Here is a 27,453-nt window from a genome sequence, read left to right on the forward strand (position 1 = left end):
ACGGTCTCATCCTCTGGTGGCCTCCTCCAGGGCAGCCAGGCATCGGTCACTGCTCCATTCAGTTGTGTTTATTGAGCGCTTACTGTGTGTATAGCTCTTTAAGCAGCATGGCCTAGTGGATAGAGCCCGGGCCTGGGTCATGGGTTTTAATTCCTCCTCTGCCACTTATCTGCCGTGTGACCTTGGGCAAGTCACTTTACTTCTTTGGGCCTCAGTTCCCTTATCTGTAAAATGGGGATTGAGACTGTGAGCCCCATGTGGGACAGGGACTGTCCAACCTGATTTGCGATTAGTACAGCGCCTTGCACGTAATTATTATTTTTAAGTGCCGTCGAGTCTTTTCTGATTCATAGTGACTCCACGGGTAGACTTTCTGCAGAAAGTCCTGTCCTCTGCCATAATCTGCAACCTTTTTAATGGTTCTTCCATTATCGTTGTTACAGTCTCTAGAAGCAGTGTGGCTTAGTGGAAAGAGCACGGGCTTTGGAGTCCAAAGTCACGGGTTCTAATCCCAGTTCTGCCGCTTGTCTCCTCTGTGACCTTGGGCAAGTCACTTAACTTCTCTGGGCATTAGTTACCTCATCTGTAAAACGTGGATTTAGACTGTGAGCCCCACGTGGGAAAACCTGAATACCTTGTATCTACCCCAGTGATTAGAACAGTGCTTGGCACATAGTAAGCGCTTAACAAATACCAACATTATTATTATTATCTAGCTGCCACTCTGCTGCTTCTACATTTTCCATGGACTTTTCCTAGCATCAGTGTCTGCTCCAGAAAATGTGTCCTCCTGATGATGTCCAAAATTTGCTAGTTCAAGTCAAGTCATTTGGCCTTCCAAAGGCCACTTTGGTTTGATTTGCTCCAAAATCCATTTGTTTGTTTTTTGGGCCATCCGTGGTATTTGCAAAAGCCTTCTCCAGCACCACATTTCAAAAGAATCCATGTTCTTTCTATCTGTTTTTTCTCTGTCCAGCTTTCGGGATCCATACAGCACATAATAAGCACTTTACCAGTAACATAATAATCATACAGAAGATTAGGAGCAGTGACACAGCTTGTCGTGGGCTGGGCTGTGTTTGTTTATTGCTCCCAGAGGCCTAGTACGGTGCTATGCACGCAGTAAGCACTCACTAAGTATGATTGAGTGAGCCAGGCCTGGGGCCTGCAGTTGACCATGGGATGCTTGGAGAAATGGGGGTGCTACTTAATAATTGTGGTGTTTGTTACACGCCAAGTGCCATCGCGGTACTAAATGCTGGGATAGATATACAAGCTAATCAGGTCCCCCATGGGGCGCACGGTTTTAAGTAGGAGGGAGGACAGGTATCGAATCCCCATTTTGCAGATGAGGGAACGGAAGCACAGAGAAGTGATGTGCCTTGTCCAAGTTCACCCAGCAGCTACGTGGCGGAGCTGGAATTAGAACCCAGGTCCTCTGGCTCACAGGCTCGTGCCCCTTTCCCTAGGCCTTGCTCCTTCTACTGGGTCATGGTGGTTGTCCTTCTGGACATCCGTCCTAAGATGTGTGGCTGTAGCCTTCTTACTAGCCAGGTGGAATAGCTGGAGCAGATTTAGGTGTAAATTAGGAACTTTTGGGAAACTGTTGGACAGACATTTCCCCACAGTAAAGAAGGGAAGCACAGTGTCTCTGTCTCTTTCCAGCTGCTCTCACCCCCAATATTACCCCCATCTCTTATCTAACTTCTAAAGTATAGTGACTTTTGTTGAAGCAAGATAGTGTGACTGTTTTAGATAGTCTCGTAGTTTAACAGGAACAGGATGATTCTTTAAAGGTGCTGAGATTTTCCTCTTCGTCATTAAAGATGAAATAGGCTTATAGTCCCTCTCTAGACTGTAAGCTCACTGTGGGCAGAGAGCGTGTCTGCCAACTCTGTTGTAGTGTCCTCTCCCAAGCATCTAGTACGGTGCTCTGCACAGAGTAAGCACTCAATAAATACAGTGATGATGATGATTTAAAGTCAGTAAAGTGGGGAGAACATCATACCTTGATTTTTTTTTTTCCCTTTAGTCTAGCTTGCCTAGATTTGTATTTATTTTGGGATTATTCCCTGGTTACAAAATCAGTACCAACTTGGTCAGCTTTTTAGGTTTAAAGTAGCTTGGCGTCTACTAGGTACTATGAAATACATGGCTAATTCATTTGTTGGGTACTTGCCAGAACACAAAACACCAGATACTGCTTACCTGCTTAATTCACCTGTCTGCTGGAACAAAGAGCTGCTGGAGAAAAATATGATTTAGACAACTGAAAAAAACTGCGTCAATTTCTTATGGCCTTTGTCCCAAAACCTTAATCTTATGCAATAATTTAATTTTATGAAGTGCTTACTGTGTGCCAGGCACGGGCTAAGTGTAAGATAATCAGGTTGGACACAGTCCTTGCTCTACACAGAGGTCACAACCAAAGTAGAAGGGTGAACAGGCATTGAATTGCCATTTTACTGGTGTGGAATCTGAGCCACAGGGAAGTTAGGCGACTTGCCCAAGGTCACACGGCAGGCAAGCGATAGAATGAGGATTGGAATCCAGGTCCTCTGATTCCCAGATCCGTACTCTTTCCACTAGGCTATGCTGCTGCCCACTATTATTGAGTATCAGGGGCTGGTGTCACTTCTCAGTAAATCTCATAATAATAATGTTGGTATTTGTTAAGCGCTTACTATGTGCAGAGCACTGTTCTAAGCGCTGGGGTAGACACAAGGGAATCAGGTTGTCCCACGTGGGGCTCACAGTCTTAATCCCCATTTTACAGATGAGGTAACTGAGGCACGGAGAAGTGAAGTGACTTGCCCAAAGTCACACAGCTGACAAGTGGCAGAGCTGGGATTCGAACCCATGATCTCTGACTCCAAAGCCTGTGCTCTTTCCACAGAGCCACACTGCTTCTCATACCATGTTACTCTGGTAACTCACATAATTTCCCTACCACCACCGCCAAATAGTTTTGAGGGTGAAATAAGATAGTTTTTTGTCACACGCCAGAGAAGGAAGAGGAGATGGCTCAGAGCACTCTCTGTGCCTGTTACCTCATCTGAGAAGCAGCGTGGCTCAGTGGAAAGAGCACGGGCTTTGGAGTCAGGGCTCATGAGTTCGAATCCCAGCTCTGCCACTTGTCGGCTGTGTGACTGTGGGCAAGTCACTTAACTTCTCTGTGCCTCAGTTCCCTCATCTGTAAAATGGGGATTAAGACTGTGAGCCCCACGTGGGACAACCTGATTCCCCTGTGTCTACCCCAGCACTTAGAACAGTGCTCGGCACATAGTAAGCGCTTAACAACTACCATTATTATTATTATTATTAAAAAGGAGATTTAAACTGTGGGCCCTGGGTGGGGTCACGGACTGTGTCCAACCTGAGCGTCTTGTCAGCTCATTGTGGGCAGGAAATGTGTCTGTTGACTGCTATATTGTGCTCTCCCAAGCGCTTAATACCTTGTGCTCAATAAATATGTTTGAATGAATTTATCGCAGCACTTTCTACAGTCCCTGACACATAGTAAGCGCTTATCAAATACCATTAACAAAAGAGCTCACTAATGGCACACATACAGACTCACACTGGGAATTCCTTCCTTCCTCCCCTCCTTTTCTCCTCTTTTTTTCCTTCTATTTTTTCCCTCCCGCCCTTACCCTGTCTTGGGGCTGCAAAAATGTGAGGCGGTTATGTAAATACATGTGGTATTTCAATTGAGTAATTTTGCCATGTACATCCAAAAACAGCAAGGCAGCTTAGCAACCCATAGAATCGACTTCATAACATTGAAGATTCTTGTATCCAGTCAAGGTACATATTACATAAGAGATTAATTTAAATTTATCTACTTAATTCTACATGAACAGTCTGGTATCTTTACAAATGGGTGGCTAATTAAAATGAAACCGGATTTGGCATTTGAGAAGGCTTCCGAATGATACCTGACATCTGTTTCTGTCATGGGTTTCTCCCAGTTCATGTAGCCAGATATCCCCTGCCTGATTTCTCTGCAGATAATGGTATTTTTTAGCCTGACTACAATAATCAGTTTTGGTTTCCCGAAGGGGGGTTCATGAATTTGAGGATCTCAAAGTTTCGAGGCATTAGCAGATAGAGGTGGGCCATACATGGGGTTCTTGTGTAATGCGAGGTCTGGGTTGTTGACATGTCACCCACTAAGGAAAACTCATGCTGAAGTGTCAGTGTGCTGCGTGTGTACCCGTCTGTGCTTACACACATGCACACAATTTTTTGAGAGCTTGGTGCAAGCAATCCCAAATGAGCTCACATAGTGAAAACGTCATTCCCTGATTCCCACTTGTGTCTGACTCACAGTTCTAGTATAGTTCTAGTCAAAAAAAAGTATAGAAAGTACACATTTTGGCCGTTCTGGGGGTACTTCACTTTTTCAGTAATGCCCCCATGAATTTATAGGTTTTGGTGGAGAACTAAAGCAAAGGTAAGAGAAGTGTTACATGTCTGTTAGCAGAAAGGTACAAACTGGGTCACAGCTTCAGATCAAAATTTGTTAGAATGGTGAGTTCCCCTTTAGGTACGGTCACATGATAAAAATGCTGCTAAAACGCCCAGGTTTCCCTGTAAATTATGGTCCAGAGTGAGCATCCCAATCTGTGTTTTTGTTTTGGTTTTGAAGACCCGGACAGGTGTGGTGGAAGAATTGTGGAAATAAGTCGTGCGTATGGATTCTATCAAGTTATGATAAACGCTCCACCGGGTTTAGAGGCACTGTAGCTGGGTGTTTTTTCATTTTTTCTTGCAGCTACATTCACAGTCATAATTCTCTATTCTAGTTGCTAGTAAACACTTAAGGCGCAGGGTTGTTAGCTATGGTATTTGTTATTTCTGGTATCTGTTAAGCACTTAATTCAGTTCCAAACACTGTATTGAGTGCTAGGGTAGATACAAGAAAATCAGATCAGTCACAGTCTGTCCCACACAGAGCTCACCATCTGAGAGGTAGGGAGATTGAGATTTTATATCCACTTTACAGGTGAGGAAACTGAGGTCCAGAGAGGTTATGTGGTTTGCCCAAAGATACACAGGCCAGAGGCAGTTCGAGGACTAAAATCCGGGCTAAGACACCAATAGTATTGGTATTTGTTAAGCGCTTACTAGGTGCAAAGCACTGTTCTAAGCGCTGAGGGGATGCAGGGTGATTAGGCTGTCCCGCGTGGGGCTCACAGTCTTAATCCCCATTTTACAGATGGGGTTAGTGAGGCACAGAGAAGTTAAGTGACTTGTCCAAGTCACACAGCTGACAAGTGGCTGAGTACGGATTTGAACCCATGACCTCTGACTCCCAAGCCCGGGCTCTTTCCACCAAGCCACGCTGCTTTTCTACTTTTCTCATTCCACTGGGTCCTACTGCCCTCCCAGCAATCTGTGTATAATGAATACTGCTGACATCAGACAGATTTTGAAATAGGATAAGGTAGGATTTTGTTAGATTTTACAAGAAAGGCTAACCTATTTCTGTAGAATAATACAAATTGTTATCGTTCATACCTTTATTCTTATTGTTTGAGATCATCTTGATGACGAATTGGTTTCAGGTCACAAAATAGGAAGAAATATTAACTGGAGGTCCATCAGATTGATCCTGGGTCTGGTTTTCAGATTTTTTAATCGTAATGTGAATGATGACATAGGGAGCGTGGTTGGCGTATATGTTGTTGGTGATCAAATTGGAAGAGAGATGACTAAATTTCCTTTGTTGGAGACCAAGAAAGGGGCATGTTTTGTCATATGGAAAGAGTTTCTTTATTTCAAACCAGTGATCTTAGGCTTGTTTGAGACTAGGCCAGAGAGATCAAAGGAAGAATTTTGAGAGCTTTGGCATCATAAGTAAGGGTATTTGCCCATGGAATGTCGTGTCTTGGAAAGTCATCGTTCTAACCCTTCAATTAAGGAGAGATAATAAAGGACAACATCCTGACTTGTATTCTTTGCATCATTGTGAAAACTTCTTATTGTTTAATTTGGCAAAATTCCACAAGACCAGGTTGGGATTCCTTAAAAGTCAAAGGCATAAAAAACCAATGGATTAGAACAGATAGAGAGTTTTGATGACTGGGCACACTATCCACATTTCTGGCTTTCTTCATCTGTGGACAAGAAGTCCACAGATTTACCTATTTTAAAGCAAGGTGATCCAATGAAATATTTTTACTCTTGATAGATGTATTTTGACCTTTTTTCTTTTCCTTCTGTGCAAAACCCAGACTGTTTTTGTTTTTTTCTTGTTTTTAAACCCACTAACAATAGTATGTAGGAGGTTCTTTAAAGAGCTGGTGGCAGAGGGCAGGTCAAATCTAAAGAGTGGTATGTTTCAGGTTTTAAAAATAATAAGGATATTTGAGTGTTTACTACATGCTAAGGAATTTGCTGAATGCATGGAAGATAGAGGATAATTAGATTGGGAACAGTCCTTGGCCCTAAGGTCTAACCAGAAGGGAAATCAGATCTTTTATCCCCAGTTTACAGATTAGGAAACTCAGGCCATGAGAAGTTCAGTGACTTGGCCAAAGTCTCAAAGCAGACACATAGCAGAGCCAAGATTAGACCCGGGTCTCTTGACTCCCAGTCCTGTGCTCAGTCCATTGGGCCGTGGTGCTTCTCGTCTGTCTTGGTGAATTAAATTAAACTAATCTGTTGGCTCTTTCAGGAGCAGTAATGCATTTTGCATTGAAGTGTCATTGGATATTCAAAAATTCCTTTGGAGAAAGGAAACCTAAGTAGATCATGAAGGAATTTTTGTAGGTTTTTGGTTTTTTGATCTTTTGGATTTTATGTATTTAAAGTTGTCTTTTATGTTTTGTATGCTCTCATACTAAATTTTTGAGCTGAGTTCATCGTGGCTCAAATATTGAATTGTTACCATTAGCACTGTTTTTCAATTAAAGTAAGGAAAATTTTACCTCCTCTTTTTCCCCATTTTTTCTCCTAAGATCTGAGTGGTTCGATAGCCTCTCCAGATGTCAAGCTAAACCTCGGTGGAGACTTCATGAAGGAGTCTACAGCAACTACATTTCTAAGGCAAAGAGGTTACGGCTGGCTTTTGGAAGTGGAAGATGACGATCCCGAAGACACCAAGCCTCTTTTGTATGTCAAACTAATACCGGTTTTCTCTGGCAGTTACAGTCAACGAGTCAGTGAATGATATTTATTGAGTGCTTACTGTGGGCAGAGCAATCAGTGGTATTTATTGAGTGCTTAGTATGTGCAGAGCCCTGTACAGAGCCCTTGGGAGAGTAGAGTACAGCAGAATTAGCAGACGCTTACCTCCCCATGATGACCTTACAGCCTAGAGGGGAAGACAGACATTAATATGACTAAATAAGTAATTTTAATGTGTAATTTAAAGATATGTACAATACGTCAGTATTGAACTAAGTGCTTGGGAAAATACAATAGAGGCTCTAAGCACAATCTCTGCCCATGAGGAAGGCTTGTAGACTCTGAGCTCATTGTTGGGTAGGGATTGTCTCTATCTGTTCATTCATTCAGTAGTATTTATTGAGCGCTTACTATGTGCAGAGCACTGTATTAAGTGCTTGGAATGTACAATTCGGCAATAGACAGACAATTCCTTGTTCCCCAACTGTACTTTTCAAGTGCTTAGTACAGTGCTCTGCACCCAGTAAGTGCTCAATAAATAAGAATGAATGAATGAATGAATGAGTTGCAGACAATAAAATTGCAGATAGGAGAGAGGGCATTCTGTCTTGGGACAATGGAATTACTCATTTCACTTTTTCAAAAAGATTTGTTTCATAATGATGAGGTATAATTGTGTATATATATATAGTATATACAAAATATAGGTTGTATATTTTCAACCACTCTTTCAAAAATACTGCCACTCAATCAGACCACCTTACTCTGTGCAGAGCACTGTATTAACCAGTTGAAAGGTTGAAGTAGAATTAGTAGGCATAATCCCTCCCCTCAAGGAGCTTAAAATCTACTGGGGGTCACAAATATTAAAATCAACTGCATATAGGTGGGAGAAATAGAGTGCAGTGATACGTGCATGAATGCTATGGGGGATGCGAGTGCCCAAGTTCTTTAGTGTCAGGGAGATGCTGAAGTGGAAAAGGAGGAAATATAAGGCAGAGAGATTAAAAATTAATCAGGGAAGACCTTGAGGAGATGATGAGCTTTCAGGAGGGCTTTGAAGATAGATGTGGCGGGAGAAGGCAGAGGGAAGTGTAATGAGCAAGAGATTGGCGGTGGGACGCATGAAAGCTAGGAACATTGTGTGGGTTAGCTTGAGAGGAATGAAGTGTGCAAGTTGGGAGTAGTGGGAGAGGAGAGTGGATAAATGTGGGGGAAGAGAGCTGACTGAGTGCCTAAAAGTTAGTGTCAGGAGAGGAATGGGCAACCATTGGAGGGTTTCAGTAAGAGGGAGATGTGCAGACCACTTTAGAAAAATGATCTGCACAGCAGAGTGAAGTGTGGACGGAGACGGGAGGAGACTGGAGGCCAACAGGTGGTCAAGGAGTCTGTTCTAGTAGTCAGGCTGGGATGTGACAAGCATCTGGACCAGTGCAGTGGTCATAGGGATGGCGAGGAAGGGGCCAGTGCTGGAAATTTTGGGAAGGAAAACCCATTGGGATTTGGCGACAGGATGAAAGAGAGGCAGGAATCCTAAGCGTTGGCCTGAGAGATGGAGTGGATGGTGATGGTATCAGCTCACTTGGGAAAGTTAGGTAGAGGAAAGGATTTGCGAGAGGAGACTTCGTTTTTGGACATAGCGAGCTTGTGATGGTGAGGCGTCCATGGAAAGATGTTTGGAGGGAAAAGGAAATGTGAGATTGCAGAGAGAGAGAGAGAGGTAGGGGCATGTGAGGTAGATTTTAGGACTCATCAGGTGGTGGTTGAAGCACTGGGGGGACATGAGCCTCCTCGAGGGAGTGTAGAGTGAGAAGAGAAAGGGCCCCAGAATACAGCCTTGAGAGGCCTTCACAGTCAGGGTGGAGGAAGTAGAAGAGCCAGTGAAAGAGACTGAGAAGGATCTGACAGAGAACCAGGTGAGGTCTATGTGAAAATAATCCAGGGAAGTTATGTTGAAGGTGGTTGAGAAGGAAGTCCATCAGATTTGGCAAAAAAGAGGTCATGAGAGAATTTGGAGAGCACAGTCTCAGTGGAATGAAGGAAAACTTGGATTCTAACAGGACAAGAAGGGAATTGGTGGAGTGGAAATGGAGGCATGGGTGGATACAACATTTGAGGAGTTAAGACAGGAATAGGAGGAGGTAAATATAGCTAGATCATACAGTGGGTCCCAGAGAAGGATTTTTTCAGGGTAAGGTAGACTTGTGGGCATGCTTGAAGATGGAAGGGAAGGAGCCCTCAGAGAGCGAGCATCTTCAAAAACACACCTCAAATCCCATCTCCTCCAAGAGGCCTTCCCTGACTCAGCCCTCATTTTTCCTACTGCCCTCCCCTCTGCGTCACCTGCGCACTCAGATCTGTACCTCTTAGGCACTCGATATACCCCATCCTCAGTTCTACGGCACTTATGTACGTATTCTTCAATATCCTCTGCCTTCTCCTAAAATGTATTTTAGTATCTGCTTCACCTTCTAGACTGTAAGCTCCTCGTGGGCAGGTATTGTTCCTTCCAAGTCTCTTGTATTGTTCTTTCCCAAGTTCACTTAGGGCAGTGTTCCACATGCAGTAAGCACTCAGTTAATACCACTGATTGATAGGATAGTTGGTTGGGAAGGGAAGAAAAGCAAGCAGGTGTTTTTTAGAGGGCGAGAAGTGATCAGGTCTGAGGTATAGGTGGAGGAAATGCAAGAGATCTTACGAGTGATGGCCAAACTGAATGAGAGCGAGAGCAGGTGTGGAGGGAGTCGGGGAGTTGAGAGCGAGACTTTGGGGAGGTCTCTCCTGACGGATCGATTTTGACAATAAAAGCAATGGGCAGCATCATGGGGGACAAGAGTTGGGGAAGTGGGCTTGCCGAGGGTTTCAGGCAGAATAATAGCGGGCGAGGATGAATTTGAAGTGGCCAGAGTTGGCCTGGTGCCTGGATTTCTGCCACCAGCGCTCTGTGTCCCGAGTGTGGGAGCACACTAGGACACCGTGCCGGCGAATCAGGGCTGGGGATCGGTGGTGCAAGATTGATGCGGGGAGACACGGGGGCGAGGGAGCTGAGCTCAGCAGAGTGGTTGGAGTTGAGTGCGTGGATTTGCACATCGAGCAGGGAAGTTGGCTAGGGAGTCCAAATGGTTGATGGTGGCTAGTTATTGGCAGTGCTGGAGTGCCAGCAGCTTCCCTACCACTCTCTTTTTGAAGCGCATCGATGCTGAGTGGAGCATGTCATGATGAACTGATTTTCAGATTTTATCCCGATAATACACCTTAAATTGCTCTGCAACTAACCCGAGATCAAAAACTGTACTGTCAACGATCCCCATTTTAAAATTTCAGGGAGGAACTGGACATTGATCTGAAGGATATTTACTACAAGATCCGATGTGTATTGATGCCAATGCCGTCACTTGGTTTCAATAGACAAGTGGTGAGAGACAATCCAGATTTTTGGGGCCCTTTAGCCGTTGTCCTTTTCTTTTCAATGATTTCGTTATATGGACAATTCAGGGTAAGTATACCGTATCATTTATTTCCAACTTTTGGGATGGGTCTCAGATGCAGTCATAACGTGGGTATCTGGTTGAGTAGACTTGCGAGTACCTTGAATAGTAGAACATTTGGTCAATAGGGAGCCTCACCGAACCGACAGTTAGATTTTAGGGAGAAGTATCTCTCGGTGCTGGCATATTAGCGTGTCACTCTCCAGTTAGTCTTTGTTCCTTTTTCCTTTTTGGAGAGATCAGAGTCTGTTGGGCTGTCAGAAGGAAAGTTGGGAAAATAGTGAATCTGCTCCAGATCATTTCCAGGACCTGGATGATTGGGATCCTGTTGTTTAAACATCTGAACCATTATCCACCGTCATTGCTTTATCGATCAATCACATTTATTGAGCTCTTCTTTTTGCGGAGTACTGTACTGACCGCTTGGGACGCATTCCCCGCTCACAAGGAGCTTTCAGTCCAGAGGGAGAAGCAGACCTTATTGTAAAAAAAAAAATGTTCCGCATATGCACATAGTGTTTTGGGGCTGAGAGTAGGGCAAATAAAGGGTGCAAGTACAAGAGTGATGCAGAAGGCAGAGGGAGAAGAGGAAATGAGGACTTAGTCGGGAAGGGCCTTTTGGAGGAGATGCGATTTTGACAAAGCTTTGAAGGTGGGGAGAGTGATCGTCTGTTGGATATGAAGTGGGAGGGAGCGCCAGGCTAGAGGCATGAGGGGGTGGTGGGGGCTGTAGTGACCAGTTATTTTCTTTTTTTAAACTATACTTTATGTACAGCTCTATAAAGGTATTAAGAGGGAGTCTGCTATCGGTTCGAGACATTCCTTTAAGAGTAAAATCCTTTCCTTGTATTCTCCCTTTTATTTTTTTATTACTGTCATTTGTTATGTGCCGTTCCTATGCCTAGTGTGCTGTATTAGGTGCTTGAGAATATGCTAAAACCATATACACTGAAGACAGCCCTTGCCCAGTTGGAAGGGGGAAAATTTTGAAAGCAGGTGGGAGATGTCTTTTTGAGAGATGGCTGGGAATGGCGGAAGGCGGGGTAGGAGGATGAGAGTGGCAGGGACATTGGGAAGCTCAACCTGCTCTAAAGTTTGGGGAAGTTGAAATTTTCCTATAAAATGTTGCCATGGGCAGTTCTTTACCTAAGGATGGGCAGTATATTATGTTTTTAGTTTTAAAAGGCCAATGATGAGTTTCCATTGTACTGTACAAGTAAAAGAATTAATCATATGGGGTTGTATCTTCTCGTTTTCTATCAAGGTTGTTTCGTGGATCATAACCATTTGGATATTTGGCTCTCTAACCATCTTTTTGTTGGCCAGAGTCCTTGGTGGAGAAGTAAGTACTTTCTCAGGAATTTTTTTATATGCCTTTGCAGTAGAGCTGTGTGTAATAGAAGCTGCAGGTGCTATGGTTTTGATTATCTTTTTTTAAAAAAAAAAACATAAACCTCCGGTATTTGCTCATTTTAACCAAAATTGATATTAGGAAAACTGCACATTTTTCTGTGAATTGGTTTCTATCCAAAACAGCTTTTTAATCCATGAAAGCTGCAAAATAGTCCATCTCCCTCTCTTTACTAAACCTTCCTTTGAACTTTAAAAGAGTTTTAAACTCTGATAATTCCAGGTACCGTGCATGGTTTTAAGTTGACTGAAGAGGAATCTAACGCAGATTCATTTTGAACTGTGAAAAAAGTTCTCTCTGACCTTATTGGGAGTATCAGTTTCCCTAGCCTTTTTGCTTCCTAATGTTTGCAGAGATCCTGAAACTCGGAAGTACCAGAGCATTCCAGCTCTGTTTTCAGATCTGAAAAGAAGTGTAATGTAAAGCTCTGCTTGGCCCCGAGCCAGATGTCTTGCTTTCCCTTTCTTCTCCACTCCTGCCCCACCTCAAAACATCAGACCTCCTGCTGGTCTATTAGGGGAGGAGGGGTTCTGTGGCAATTCCGGGGGCCGGGGCACCTTGGGTTTGTGCGACTCATTGCATGTTTGAGAACGAGTGACTGTATTGCTCTTCCTCGTGTTAAATCCCCACAGCACACAGACAACCGAACATTCATGTCTCACACGTGCAATTCCCTCACATTTCCTATAGTGAGATAGTTTAAGTTGTGGCTTAAGAGTTCTTCAGAGTCCCAACCCTTCAGAATTTTGAGCCGGCAAGGCTCTACATAATTTATTTCTATTTTCTGTAATTTATCTGTATTAATGTATGTCTCCCCCTCTAGACAGTAAATTCACTGTGGGGAGGGATTTTGTCTGCTTATTGTTACATTGTACTCTCCCGTGTGCATAGTACATTTTGCATACAGTAAGCGCTCAGTAAATACGATTGAGTGAATGAAGGAATACATTGAAATACCGTCTCTAGGTCCTCCGTCACGGATACGAGAAAGTAACCCGTCGGCTAGTGGGTCTATTCCTCGATTCCTCCAAGAATGGAATCTGGCTGCAAGAAGTTGTAGCCCGAGTAAACGCTGTGGTCTTAGTAGGCAGACCCCAGGAGGTCTTTTGAGATGGCAGATTTTCACCTAGATAGAGCAGTGAGGAGGACGTACTGGCTTTGTGTTGATGAGCTGAGCCAGGTTGGAAGATCCTCTGTAGCCGCAGCTTGTGGCAGCCAAGCTCAACAGAGGGCAAGTCTCTCAGAGATGTCCTGAAAAATTACAGAGAAGTACCTAAGAGGAAATAAAACTTGGCCTGGATTTCTTGAGGGCCAGGAGAAATTTCACCCTCTACCCCTTTAGCAGTGAGTCCTTTTCTACACTTCCTGTTTCTGAGCCTAGGAATGGCCTGGGGAAAAATTTTGTAGAAGCACTTGGCTTCTCTGTACCGTTTATGCAGTCTATGGTTGGGTCTTCTGTTTGCTAATTCTGTCGTATGGTACTCTCCCAAGTGCTCAGTCCGGTGCTCTGAGCATAGTAAGCGCTCGATTATAGATAGATTATAGATGGAGAGGTCCTTTAGCATGGGAACGAAGTCTTTAACAATATTTAATAAAGGCATTCGGTTTTTCAAAGTACACCCAAAGCATGGGCCATCTCTGGGCTTAGGTGACCAGACAGCTCTTTCTAAGGAAATTCTCTCATTTTTTCAGCATTTTTGCTCTGTGTAAAAAATCCTTCCAGTGAGTCTTTTCCTTTTTTCATTTATCAGATGCAGATACCTAAAACCAAGGGACTAAATAGATCGGTTATTCTGCCGGTTGGGCCGAATCGAGCCCCAGCTTCCAGAACTGGCAAAAGGGTAGATGATGACAGGGTCCTTGCCCGTGGCCTCAGGTTACGGGAAGCTTTGGGCCAGTGGCCCTGGAGTCAAGGGGGGGTGCTTGGGGCATCCTTGTGCCTTGAAAATAACGCTCCTTCCCATCCCCACATCCAGAGTCATACCTAATAATAATGATGATGGTGGTGGTATTTGTTCAGTGCTTACTATGTGCCAGGCACTGTATTTCGTGCCGGGGTGGATACAAGCAAATTGAGTTGGACATAGTCCCTGTCACATGTAGGGTTCATGGTTTCAATCCCCATTTTACAGATGTGGTAGCTGAGGCACAGAGAAGTGAAGTGACTTGCCCAAGATCACCCAGCAATCAAGGGGCAGAGCTAGGATTAATACCCATGACCTTCTGACTCCCAGGCCCATCTCTGATCCATATGAAACTCAGTAGGGGTCAATCTTGTTCTCCCCCACCACCTTCTCACCTCCCTCCATGGAGAACCAGATGAAATCCTTGAAACGGGATGAGTGCCCCTTTGGGTCGGACCAGTGGCTCCATCTGACATTCTGCAAACTTTTTTTTTTATGGTATTTAAGGGCTTATATGCCAGGCATTGTTCTAAGTAGTGGGATAGATTCATTCATTCACTCAATCATATTTATTGCACGCTTACTGTGTTCAAAGCACTATACTTAAGCGTTTGGGAGAGCACAGTACAACAACAGGCAGACACATTCCTGCCCACAAGCAGCTCACAGTCTAGAGGCTACAGGGTGATCAGGTTAGACACACTCCCTGGTCTATGTGGAGCTCACAGTCAGTCATTTTTCAGATGAGGAAACTGAGGACCAGAGAAGTGAGGTGATTTGGCCATGGTCACACATCAAACAATTGGCAGAGCTGGGAGTAGAACCCAGGTCTTCTGACTCCCAAGCCCGTGTTCTTTCGACTAGGCCACGCTGCTCCTCTGTGGTCCTTTTCATGTGTAGAAGTGATATTTTGATTAGAGTTGACATCAGGCTTCAGTGATCTAAAGGAATAGTTTTGTAAAGTTACAAAGAAGCAATTTCTTAAAATGAGTTTAAAAATCTGTATTCCCGCCATGCCTTTTGTCACTTTTTGTATTTTAAAAATTCACAGGTTGCATATGGCCAAGTTCTAGGAGTCATCGGCTACTCGTTACTTCCCCTCATTGTAATTGCCCCTCTGCTTTTGGTGGTTGGGTCATTCGAAGTTGTGTCTACACTAATAAAAGTAAGTAATTTACTGTGCGGGTTTCATTAATGTGATGTTATCCTTCACCAGGAAATGGTCATCTCTCACTAGGGATAGAATTCCAGTTCACTGCCAAAGACTTTGTGCCCCTTGGAGGAGAGGGAGGAGCATAATCTCATCGCTCCACCTCCCCGATTTTGTCACCGAGGCTCAGGCCCTGATTCACAAGACCGGGCGGAAGGGAGAGAACGTGCGCTTGTGCCGTACCCTACGTTACTATTACATTGTGCTGCGAGTTACCCATCCTGATGCCGAGTTCAGTGGATTCCCCGAGCCAGAGTCCCCCCAAAGCCCCTCACAAGCTCCCCAAAAGAGGAACAGGCCATTTCAGTTGAGGCCCTCTAAGCTATCTTCTGAAACACCCAAAGAGAGTGCCTTATCTCGGTTCCTCTCTGCCGATGGAAGTTTTCGTACTCCAGAGAGTGTTAGGTACTCTCTTCCCTTTCCAGTCCCTGTGATTATGGAATGACAGTTACCAGTGGTTATCAAATAGTGTATTCGTACATTTTGGTTACAAAGAGCAGAGAAGGAGGGGTTTGGGTTAGAGGAAGGGGGAGGAGGCAGAAAATAGGAGCAAAGTGGGGGAAGGGGCGGGGAGAGGAGGATGTCAAACTTCATTTAGCCCTGAACTCCCGTGTTCTCCCTTGAAGAGGGTTAGAGGATGAGCAGAGTGTGCTGCTGAATAGACAACTGGAGTCTGTTCGGAGGTTACACTTCCTCAGTCCTGTGCTGCCGAGGCTGGATCTGGCTCGGCTGGGGGAGACAGGTGGGGAAAAGTGCACGGGAGAAAGGGGGAGAGAGGTCAGAATCTGTCAGTCTCCCATTTGAATGAGGCTTTTGTACAACCCATTCTTTCAGTATAGTAAGTGAGGAACAGTGTGGCCTAGTGGATAGAGCATAGACCTGGGAATCAGAAGGACCTGGGTCCTAATCGGATTAGACCGTAAGCCCGTCAAACGGCAGGGACTGTATCTGTTGCCGACTTGTTCATTCCAAGCGCTTAGTACAGTGCTCTGCACATAGTAAGCGCTCAATAAATACTATTGAATGAATTGTCGGTTGTGTGATCTTGGGCAAGTCACTTAATTTGTGTTCGCCTCAGTTGCCTCATCTGTAAAATAGGGATTAAAACTGTGAACCCCATGTGGGGCGTGGACTAGGTCCAACCTAATTAACTTGGATCTACCTCAGCAGTTAGTACAGTGCCTGGCACATAGTAAGCACTGAATAAATACCATTAAAAATAGAGCAGAAATGCAACATACCGAAATAATATTACCACTGAGACATTTTACAGTTTCCTACTGGTCTTTTGTCCAAGATAGAGAGGTTTTATTGACTGTAAGTAGCTAAAAACAACAGGAAAAGTTGCAGGTGAAGAAGAATGAAAAATTGGCGCTTCAAATTTTATTTTTTATATTAATATCTGTTGAGTGATCATTTTGTGCATAACGGTGAGCGCGTTTTGGTCAGGGATTGTCTGCCTCCTCTGTTGTATTCCCTCAAGCACTTATTACAGTGCTCTGCACTCAGTAAACGCTCATTAAATATGATCAACTGATTGACTGTAATAGTATCTTGGAGCCGTACAAGGAAGAGGTAAATTGAAGACTGTCCCCTTCGCCAGAGGCCTGATGTGGAGGGTGGAGACAAACATCTGAGCTGATCCTCAGAAATGGCCTCTTGGTAGTTCATTTCCTTTCCTCTGACCCTTCCCCTTCCATATCCCCAGACTGATAACAGCAAAGCCCCCAATTTCTTGATATTTAAACAGTAGGTAGTTCATCTTTTCCAATGTAGGGAGGTGAGGCTGGGACACCCTGGTGACAGGCAGAGCAAGAGGGATCCAGCGCTGGCCTGTTCCCATTATGGGGAGCTTGTGAAGGGGATATGGGGACGCTGGCTCAGAGAACCCCCTGAACTCAGCTGACGGAGAACAGGTTTTTTTGTCCCCGCTGTATGGATGAGGAACCGAGGCCCAGAGAAGTTAAGTGATTTGCCCGAGGTCACCCAGGAGCAAGCGGCTGAGCCAGTTGCAAAACACAGGTCTCTGGACTCCCCTCGTCCCGTGCGTGCTCTTTCCGCTGGGCCACGCTCTCCTTAGATGGGTCGGTGCCAAGAGAAGCCAAAAGGATGCCAAGTTGACCCGTCATTTTACACGGCAATGTATTCCAGAAGTTTTTTTTCCATGTGACTTTTTCCCAAAATTGTCCCATGATATTCATAATGATTGGCCTGTAAATACATCTTTACAGATAACGTTGGCTAAGACGAGAAGGGTTCCGAAGCAGTGTAAACGTGTTCTACTCTTCGGCATTATTTAGAACTGTCCTGTGTTTAACACTTTTTCTGTATTGCTTTTAATGACATCGTGTGTTATCAAATACCAGGTGCTTTTGAGTGTACATCGTGTTGCAAAGATACGGTTGAGAATTTCTAAGTAGCCATGAGAATCGTCACACTAATGGAATCAACCGTAGGGGACGTGACATATAATGCTGTTTAATACTCAATTCAGTGTTCTCTGTATACATTCCGTATGTTTTTGTTGATACTAATAAAACACACTCTTCTTTTTTAAGCTGTTTGGAGTCTTTTGGGCTGCCTACAGTGCCGCTTCACTATTAGTAGGCGAAGAATTCAAGTCCAAGAAGCCGCTCCTGATATATCCAATCTTTTTATTATACATTTATTTCCTGTCCTTATACACTGGGGTGTGATCGCAAGTGGCCGGACATGGGCGGAAGCAGAAATAGTGGATTCTTGTGCAGGCGGGTACACATCATGCTGAGAGAGGACGGAGAGACACCAAGTGATGATGGAGGAGTCCCCGACGTTCCAGTTGACGAGGCAGATTTATGGTCCAACAGCCTAATCGTAATATTTAATTAGAAAATTGTAGCTATCTAGGTTTGTATGGGAATTCTAGGTTTCGTTTAAGATTCTTCTGATTTCAGTGAATAAAATATGAGGATGCCATGTTTATGAGATTGTGGCAATACGCAGCTGAATATCCATGCCAGAAGCACCAGGACTAAGCTATTATATTAAATGGAACATAGAATATCAGAAGGTCTTGTTACTCTGAGTGCAATTTTTTTCATTTAAAAAGGTGACTTTTTTTCTCATGGCAGATTCTGCAGGTATATGTATATTATATATTTGTTACATATTTATGAAGCAGTACTTTTTCACAGAATACATTTTGACATCATCTAAAAATGAAAATACTTTAAATTTGGTGTCTGTCTCTAATTTGGCCATCCAAGTTTTATAAATTGATTTGTTTTAATTGTACATAATTTTTTTTTAATATCTTGCACAGCTTCCACATGTCTAAGTTGAAGTTTTTGGTAACGTTGTAAATTGGTTTGTGACTTTTTCAAAACCCAAGGATTGGATTTAAAATTCCTCTTTGTTTCTGACCAAAGGAACGGGAAGAGGGCCACTGTGTGATGTTGATCAGAAATGATTAATCTTAGAATAGTGTACTGCAGCAAAAGCAAATAATTTTTAATTTTAAAATGTGTGACAGTGAAGATTGTCAAATTCTATGGATAGCAAAGATTAAAAATGAGAAACAAACTCACATGGTTCCCCTGAACTTATTCCAAGTGGAAAAATGAAAGAAAATGTTTTCCAACCCTGTGTTTTATAACATGTTTTCTGTATTGCTTTTAAAAGCATGGTGTTAAACATCAAGTGCTTTTGAATGTACACCTTTTGCAGAGATAATGTGGAGAATTCAGCCATGAATCCCATCACACTAATCAACTGTCAGGGTCATGACATATAAAGCTGTTTAATACTCAATTCAGATATTCTCTGTATGTGTACTGTATGTAAGCGTGTAATATTTAGGCTTGGTTAAAGTAGTTAAAACTGATGTTTTCTCCCCAAGACCATTCGATTTATAACTTGAGATGATTTTCTTTACAAATAGTATCTATTTGAAAGCCTGGATGATCAGAGTATCTCCCATCAAGATCTTCATTGACTTTATGAAAAGAAAAGGCAGCCTCTCATAATGTTTATATATCTGTTGCTCTTAGATATCAAAATATTCAGATATTCCTTGTCTAGGTGACAACAGTAGAAACTGAAAGTTAAGTGTTCTTAAAACCGTCAGCTTTTTCAAAATGAAGATAAAATTGCAAATGTGAATGCTGAGGTTTCTTTTTGGTCTTGGAAAAAATTTTAAATCCCATAAAATTCCCATCAATCAATAGTATTTATTGAGCACCCACCATGTGCATAATACTTTTGGGAGGAAATACTATAGAGTGAGTAGACAAGATCCCTGCCCTTAAGGATGAATTTATCCATTTGATTGATTTTCTTTAAGGAGGCCTAATGAAAGTGCCAGGACTTTTCAAATTGCTTCGAAGTACTTCAGAGCTCTCTGCCTTCAGATTTGAAACGCTTTTGCATTGGGTGGGAGATTTGCAAGATGTGTTTGTTTTGAATCACAGGTCTGGAATTTCCCATCTGATGAGTTACTTTTATTAAAGATACTAAATTTGCATGAATCAGTTTGGACTAGTTGGAATGTAGTTAAAAGCATTAAATTCCTTTAGGCATTAAATCTTATGTAAAATTAGTGTGCAATTAGTAAGCATTAGAAGCTTAGTTCATATCCTAGCAAAAATCTCAATTTCTGCTAGTTTGGGGGTTTTTTGGTTGGGTTTTTTTTTCCTGTAAGGGATATTTAGTGTTTGTCACGCCTGGTTCCTTAGAGGTTTCTGTTCCAGAATACGACTTTTTCATGAGCAGTGTCCCTCTCGTGAATACTTTACTACAGTATTAACCATTTTATGATTTCATGACAACATTGGCAATTTTTAATTCAGAAAAATACCTTAAGTGATTGATTAGATTTTTATCTCTCAATAAATTACATGAAGCCTTAGAAAACTGGTATCTAAACCAAACATTTTCTTGAAGTGGGGTTATTGATTTGGTGCTTTATAAATATGGACCCTTTGTATTATTTTTAACAAGCTGCAGTAACTATATATAGAATTTTCCTGGTCTTTGGATTTGGCATCAGATGTGTGTATTGCAACAAAATAAGAAATTTCACTCACTGAAATAGGTATTGATTCATAATCATATTCTGTTAGCTTCGAGACCTGTGGTTCCATTTTTTTTAAGCCTTTTTTTTTTTTTTTTTTTTGACTAGTTAATGTCTGGTTTGGAGGCTCTTGTGTGTTCGGGGCAAAGTGACAGCGTGCTGGAAAGATGAAATGATTATCTCCAGTTGAGCATTTAGATGGGTGGTTAATCCCAGTAAAACTTCTTTAGTTTTCAACTGAATATCTGCATTTTTTTACTTTGATCTTTTGCCAAATGCTATGCAAAGAACACCCCACATCCTTAAATGTGTACTTTATAACCCATCTAAATCGTTTGTTTTCATTATGCAATCGAGAAAGTCACTTTAGAGTAGATATAAATGTAAAGTGAGTTAAAATGTATTTTATAAAACTGATTTTGAATTAAATTTATTTATAGAATGTGTAAAGATTGATATTCACTACATCATATAGACATTCCTACCTGTAATCAATTTATATTAAATATTGAATCTTGGAATAAAATTTTAGGTATATGGCATCTACAAACTTTGGTTTGTTGTACCCAAAATGCTGGAGTGTATAATTAGCCACCGGAGCGATTTCCACTTCTTTAGAACATCACCTCTAAAACAGTGTATTTCTTAAGGATTTAAAAGTGCCCAGGGTGGGTTATCAAGGAGGAATTTTATCTTCTGGTAATAGAAGGGGAAACTGAAAATTTGACCAAAAAATATTGAAAATACACTTTTTTAAGGGTATTTGGTAAGTGCGTACTTTGTGCCAGGCACTGTACTAAGCACTGGGGTAGGTACAAGCTAATTAGGTTTGACCCGTCTCACATGGGGCTCACAGTCTTAATCCCCATTTTCCAGATGAGGTAACTGAGGCCCAGAGAAGGGAAACAACTTGCCCAAGGTCACACCACAGACAGGTGGCGGATTTGGGGTTGGAACTCGGGTCCTCTGACTCCCAGGCCCCTACTCTTTTCACTAGGCCATGCTGCTTCTCAACGTGGTCATTCATCTGTTCTGTAGTTGCCATTCTGCTGTATAATCTAGGCTCTCTAAACTTGTACATTAAAATTGGCACAAGATAAATACTAAAGTAGAATGCTGTACATACTGAAGAAATTCTTGGGTTTCAATCTGTGCTCTTGGGAAGGCCAAAGTTGTCGTTATAACAATTGCAGAGAGCCATCTGACTTTCCATAATTGGGTACTTTACTATTCATTTCTCTATCCATTTCTTGAGGAATCCCTTCCTTTGGGTTAAAAAAAAAATGACTAAGACTTGTGGTTTCGGTCATGATCATAAAACTTGGAAGACAAAAACTATAGTGCCATTCATGCGTACTTTGAAATTATAGTAGCTATTTAGCAGAAATTTCAGATAGAACAGAGATAAAATGCCTATGGGAAAAATGGATTTTGGAGCCTGTTGCATAGCCGGAGTGGTCGGATTTGCTGAAGGAGATTGGAGAAGGGGTGAAAGGGCTCCCCTGAAATCATCAAGAAAAAATATCAGGGAACATGATAAACCTAGTGAAATAAGACTTCATTCATTCAATGGTATTTATTGAGCGCTTACTATGTGCAGAACACTGTACTAAGCGCTTGGAATGTACAATTCGGCAAAAGATAGAGACAATCCCTGCCCAATGACGGGCTCGCAGTCTAATCGGGGGAAACAGATGGACAAAAACAAGATAACATTTTCACGGTAAATAGAATCAAGGGGATGGACACCTCATTAACAAAACAAATAGGGTAATAGTGTAGACAAATGAGTGCAGTGCTGAGGGGAAGGGAGAGGGGGAGGAGCAGAGGGAAAGGGGGCATAGCTGAGGGGAAGGGGAAGGGAGCGGAGGGGGAGTAGAGGGAAAAGAGCTCAGCCTGGGAAGGCCACTTGGAGGAGGTGAGCTCTCAGTATGGTTTTGAAAAGGGGAAGAGAGTTTGGTGGAGGTGAGGAGGGGGGGCATTCCAGGACCGCGGAAGGACGTGGTCCAGGGGTCGACGGCGGGATAGGCGAGACCGAGGGACGGTGAGGAGGTGGGCGGCAGAAAGAGAGAAGGGAGGAGAGCCTTAAAGCCTAGAGTGAGGAGTTTTTGTTTGGAGCGGAGGTCGATAGGCAACCACTGGAGGTTTTTAAGAAGGGGAGTGACAGGCCCAGAGCGTTTCTTGCAGGAAGATGAGCCGGGCAGCGGAGTGAAGAATAGACTGGAGAGGGAGGAGAAAGGGAGATCAGAGAGAAGGCTGACACAGTAATCCAGCCGGGATATTATGGCCACAGCCGAGTCAGCCTTTGCGTAGGGTGGGATTCTCTCTCAAGTCACTCCAGGAGCAGAGGCCCTTAGATGTTCTCCCGGTTCGGAGTCCAAGTGGGCTGATCCCAGACTTAAAAATGGCTGCTCCGTGTTCCTCGACTACTTACTAAGCCTTTGCTGTCCCCGAAATTCCAAAAACGACTCCAAGCCCAACTGTCCCAAGGGGAGACTAGCTTGGAGCAAGCAAGCTGCTCCTCGTCCTGCTCCCTGGATCGGGAAGTGAAATTCAGCCAACGTAAGCAGGGGCCTCCCACAGACCGCCTTTCCTACATTTCAGGGATTGAGTGAGTTCTATGGGTTTTTTTTCTCTTTTTGGGTTAGTTTTAATAGAAAGGAAGAAGGGCCGAAATGAAGATTCATTCATTCGATCGTATTTATTGAGCGCTTCCTATGGGTAGAGCACTGTACTAAGCGCTTGGAATGGACAAGTCGGCAACAGAATTGTGAGCCCACAGTCACAATCAGAAAGAAGGAAGGAAAGAAGGAGGGAATGAATGAGTGGCACTGGTTGATTTACTCTGTCGATTGTCCCATCTGCCTTTGAAGAGGGCATGGTTGTGGGAGGCAGAGACTAAGGGACCACAAAATCTTCCAAAATAACAATAATAATAATAATGTTGATATTTGTTAAGCGCTTACTAGGTGCAGAACACTGTTCTAAGCACTGGAGGAGATCCAGGGTAATCAGGTTGTACCACGTGAGGCTCATAGTTAATCCCCATTTTACAGATGAGGTAACTCAGGCGCAGAGAAGTGAAGTGACGCCCACAGTTACACAGCTGACAAGTGGCAGAGCCGGGATTCAAACCCATGACTTCTGACTCCCCAGCCCGGGCTCCTTCCACTGAGCCACGCTGCTTCTATGCCCTCTGATTATGACTAGGCCCTAGCTTCCCATCTCACCCCAAGATCCATTGGTTTTCTGTAAGGAGACCATCTCCCGGGTCTTGGGATAGAATATCTCCGAGAACACGGAAACAGATTTAAGGTACAGCTATTGACTCAGTGCCAAGGGTGACGACCACTTTCCTTAATGCAGGATGGTACACATCCTTTGGGTTGTTCAAGTTTCGAGAAAGAGCCCGGGCTTGGGAGTCAGAGGGTATGGGTTCAAATCCTGGCTCAGCCCCTTGTCATCTGTGTGACTTTGGGCAAGCCACTTCACTTCTCTGTGCCTCAGTTATCCCATCTGTAAATAGGGATTAAGACTGTGAGCCCCACATGGGAAAACCTGATCACCTTGTATCCTCCCCAGCGCTTAGAGCAGTGCTTTGTACATAGTAAGCGCATAACAAATGCCATCGTCATTATTATCATTATGATTTAGTTCCCATCCCTACTACTTTCCAAAAATCACAGCAGTTAATTAGTATATCCTCAAGAGGTGGTAGCTGATGGCAGAACAGGTTCAGGGAGAAGTAGCATGGCTCGTGGATAGAGAGTGGGTCTGGGAGTCAGAAGGCATTAGAACCCGACTCTGCCTCTTCCCTGCTGTGTGACCTTGGACCAGTCACTTCACTGTGCCTCAGTTACCTCATCTGTAAAATGGGAATTAAGACTGTAAACCCAATGTGGAGCAGGGATTGTGTCCAACCCAATTACTTTGTATCTACCCCCCGTGCTTAGTAGAGTGCTTCTCACATAGTAAGCGCTTAATGCCCCAGTTATTAATATTGGTTATTATTACATGCAGAAAGAGGGTGCAGTAGCTGGTGGCAAAGGACCTGGGTTCCAACCCCATCCCCATTGCTCGCCCTTGGACAAATCACTAACTTCTCTGGGCTTGTTTTCTCATCCTTAAAATGGGGGTTCAATACCTGTTCTCCCTCCCACTTAAACCGTGAGCCCCATGTGAGGCTGTGGCCAACCTGAGTAGCTTGTACATACCCCAGCCCTTCGTTCAGTGCCTGGAACATAGTAAGTTCTTAAATACCATTAAAAACAAAACAAAACTGACGATCTTCTATCGACCCTAGTGCTTAGTACAGTATCTGGCACATAGTAAGCGCTTAATAAATAGCATATCATTCCAACAGGGCTTAGGAGGCCTCTAAATACTTGAGTGGCAGTTTAGGGGACATAACCTGGAAAGATTAAGTTGACACAGGTTCCTAGTCCTCCCTCTTCAACCTCTCAAAAGCCCAACTTCCTCATGAAAGCGGGTGATGCTCTCACATCCCTGGACTGCCAAGAAAAACCTGCCGTCCCCTATTATTTTCACCCTCCTTCACTGTAGGCTGTCAGCTCGTGGTTGGCCGGGAACACGTCTACCCACTCTGCCGTATTATACACTCCCAAGTGCTCAGTACTGGGCTCCGCATGCGGTAAACACTCAATAAGTACCACTGATTGCTTGAGTGATTCAATCTGCCCTTCTAGTCTGTTTCCCCAAACCTACCATTTTCTCTTCGCGTCAGTTTCTCCTTTCCTTCCCAGCCGCTACCTTAGTCATCCCTACCTGAGGGCAAGGCTCAGGTCTTTCATGCACTTGGGAGACTACAATAGAATGAGCCTGGAATTCCGCATGCAGTAAAAGCTCTATTGATGCTATCAAATGATTGGTAGGCTTTGCTTTCTCTGGCCTTCCCCTTCAACTACCTTGGAGCCCTAAATTTCCCAGTTGATTTTCCCCGCAAGGGAAGCAGCGTGGCATAGTGGATAGAGCACGGGCCTGGGAGTCGGAAGGTCGTGGGTTCTAATTCCGGCTCCGCCGATCGTCGGCTGTGTGATCTGGGGCAAGTCGCTTTACTTCTCTGGGCCTCAGTTCCCTCATCTATAAAATGGGGATCGAGCCCCACGTGGGACAGGGACTGCGTCCAACCCGATTTGCTCGTATCCACCCCAGCGCCTAGTACGGTGTCTGGCCCATAATAAGCACTTCACAAATATCATAATTATTCCCAGACGAACCTTTTCACTGTCCCCTTTGTTTTGTCAAACCTCTTCTACCTCTAAGCCTTCTCTCCACCCATCCTCGATGCCCTCAATTGTCTTCTTAAGGTGAGTGGAAACCTGGTGGCAGTTAGAAAAAAAGAGGTGGAATCACTGGGGAGGGGGATGGGAAAGAGGGGAGGGGGAAAGGTTAAAGAGAGAAAGGGAGATGGAGGAAAATTGAGGAAAGAATAAATGGGAAGAAGGGGTGAAGAAAGAGGGGCGAGGGGCAAAACTTACCCGTATCTTCCTTCACTGCTTCCAGCTCCTGTTACCTCCACCTGGCAGCAGCACGGCCCCGGGCGGAATCACAGTCCGAACAGGAGGCATGCCCGAACACACAATTTCATGAGGACAGTGTTCTATCTGCATAGTCACAGTCTAGCACTTATAATAATAATAATGATAATTGTGGTGTTTGTTAAGCTCTTACTATGTGCCAGGCACTGTACTAAGCACTGGGGTAACGCCAGCCAGTCGGATTGGACGCAGTCCCTGTCCTACATGGGGCTCACAACCCCATTTTACAGATGAGGTAGCTCCATCCCCATTTGATGTAATAATAATGTTGGTATTTGTTAAGCGCTTACTATGTGCAGAGCACTGTTCTAAGTGCTGGGGTAGATACAGGGTGATCAGGTTGTCCCACGTGAGGCTCACAGTCTTCATCCCCATTTACAGATGAGGTCACAGAGGCCCAGAGAATAATAATAATAATAATGTTGGTATTTGTTAAGCGCTTACTATGTGCAGAGCACTGTTGTAAGTGCTGGGGTAGGTGCAGCGGAATCAGGTTGTCCCATGTGGGGGTCACAGTCTTAATCCCCATTTTACAGATGAGGTAACAGGCACAGAGAAGTTAAGCGACTTTCCCACAGTCACACAGCTGCCAAGTGGCAGAGCCGGAATTCAAAGCCATGACCTCTGACTCCAAAGCCCGTGCTCCTTCCACTGAGCCATGCTGACTTGCCCAAGGTCACCCAGCAGACAAGTGGCGGAGCTGGGATTAGAACTCTTGACCTTCTGACCACCACCCCCCCACCCCCCGGCCCGTGCTCTATCCACTACACCACTATCCACTAGAGAAGCAGCATGGCTCAGTGAAAAGAGCCTGGGCTTGGGAGTCAGAGGTCATGGGTTCGAATCCTAGCGCTGCCACTTGTCAGCTGTGTGACTGTGGGCAAGTCACTTCACTTCTCTGTGCCTCAGTTCCCTCATCTGGAAAATGGGGATTAACTGTGAGCCTCACGTGGGACAACCTACATCTACCCCAGCACTTAGAACAGTGCTCTGCACATAGTAAGCGCTTAACAAATGCCAACATTATTATTATTATTACACCGTGCTTCTTCTCAGCACTTCCCAGCTAGGGCCGACTTGAGAGAATAAGGGAGGTAAGTGGTCGCTTAAGGGTGGCAAGTGGCAGGGACTCTCTAAACGGTGACCGCTCCTCTCTGCCAGAAGCCCAGCAAGCATCTCTAGTTCATTTAGTTCACCACTCCCTTCAACTCCACAATAAAGAATTATTCTCTAAGGGTTTGGCATTGATTTTTTTGAAATTATTTTTGCTTGTTGGCGTGGCAGAGAGTCCTGGGGCAGTGGGGGGCAGCATGAGTCTGAGGGGTCACCTGCAGTGGTTGCAGCAGCAATCGGGGGGTGAGGGGAAAGAAATGTGATTCAGCCAATTCAGGATGGCTCTCTCTCTGCCTTGGGGGAGGAGGAGGAGCAGGGGTCTTGGGGGTGCACGGGGTGGCTTCTTGGAGCCGGTCAAACCTGGGGTCTTGGTGCCCCTGGAGCACAGAGGCAGCTGAGGAGAGGGGGGCTGGCAGAGAAGCGGGCTGGGGGAGCCGGGAGAGGCCGGGGCCGGTGGCCGGCATCCACCCCCGCCCGCCGAGAGGCTGCAGAGGAAGTGGTTTAGGGCAGCGGCAGCCAGAGAGGCCTCCGGCATCTGGACCAAGTGGGCGCCGCTCCGGCCGTCAGAGCGAGTGGGCGCCTGGA

The 27,453-nt window shown here is 44.3% G+C and overlaps 1 protein-coding gene across 2 annotated transcripts in view; it reads left to right on the forward strand.

Annotated features, from left to right (window-relative positions):
- Window positions 1-20,743, forward strand: part of YIPF4 (Yip1 domain family member 4) — a 28,581-nt gene extending 7,838 nt beyond the window's left edge. The window contains exons 2-6 of one of the 2 annotated variants that reach the window (XM_029064441.2): window positions 6,966-7,119; window positions 10,459-10,630; window positions 11,887-11,964; window positions 14,989-15,102; window positions 17,706-20,741. In XM_029064441.2, the coding sequence (XP_028920274.1) occupies window positions 6,966-7,119; window positions 10,459-10,630; window positions 11,887-11,964; window positions 14,989-15,102; window positions 17,706-17,843 (656 nt within the window). In that variant the 3' untranslated portion in view covers window positions 17,844-20,741. Of the gene's footprint in view, window positions 1-6,965; window positions 7,120-10,458; window positions 10,631-11,886; window positions 11,965-14,988; window positions 15,103-17,705 lie in introns of both variants that reach the window. The other variant, XM_029064435.2, reaches the window with a different exon arrangement.
- Window positions 20,744-27,453: the final 6,710 nt, after the last annotated feature.

This window comes from Ornithorhynchus anatinus, chromosome 1 (assembly GCF_004115215.2).
Source record: "Ornithorhynchus anatinus isolate Pmale09 chromosome 1, mOrnAna1.pri.v4, whole genome shotgun sequence".
NCBI classification, from domain to species: Eukaryota; Metazoa; Chordata; class Mammalia; order Monotremata; family Ornithorhynchidae; genus Ornithorhynchus; species Ornithorhynchus anatinus.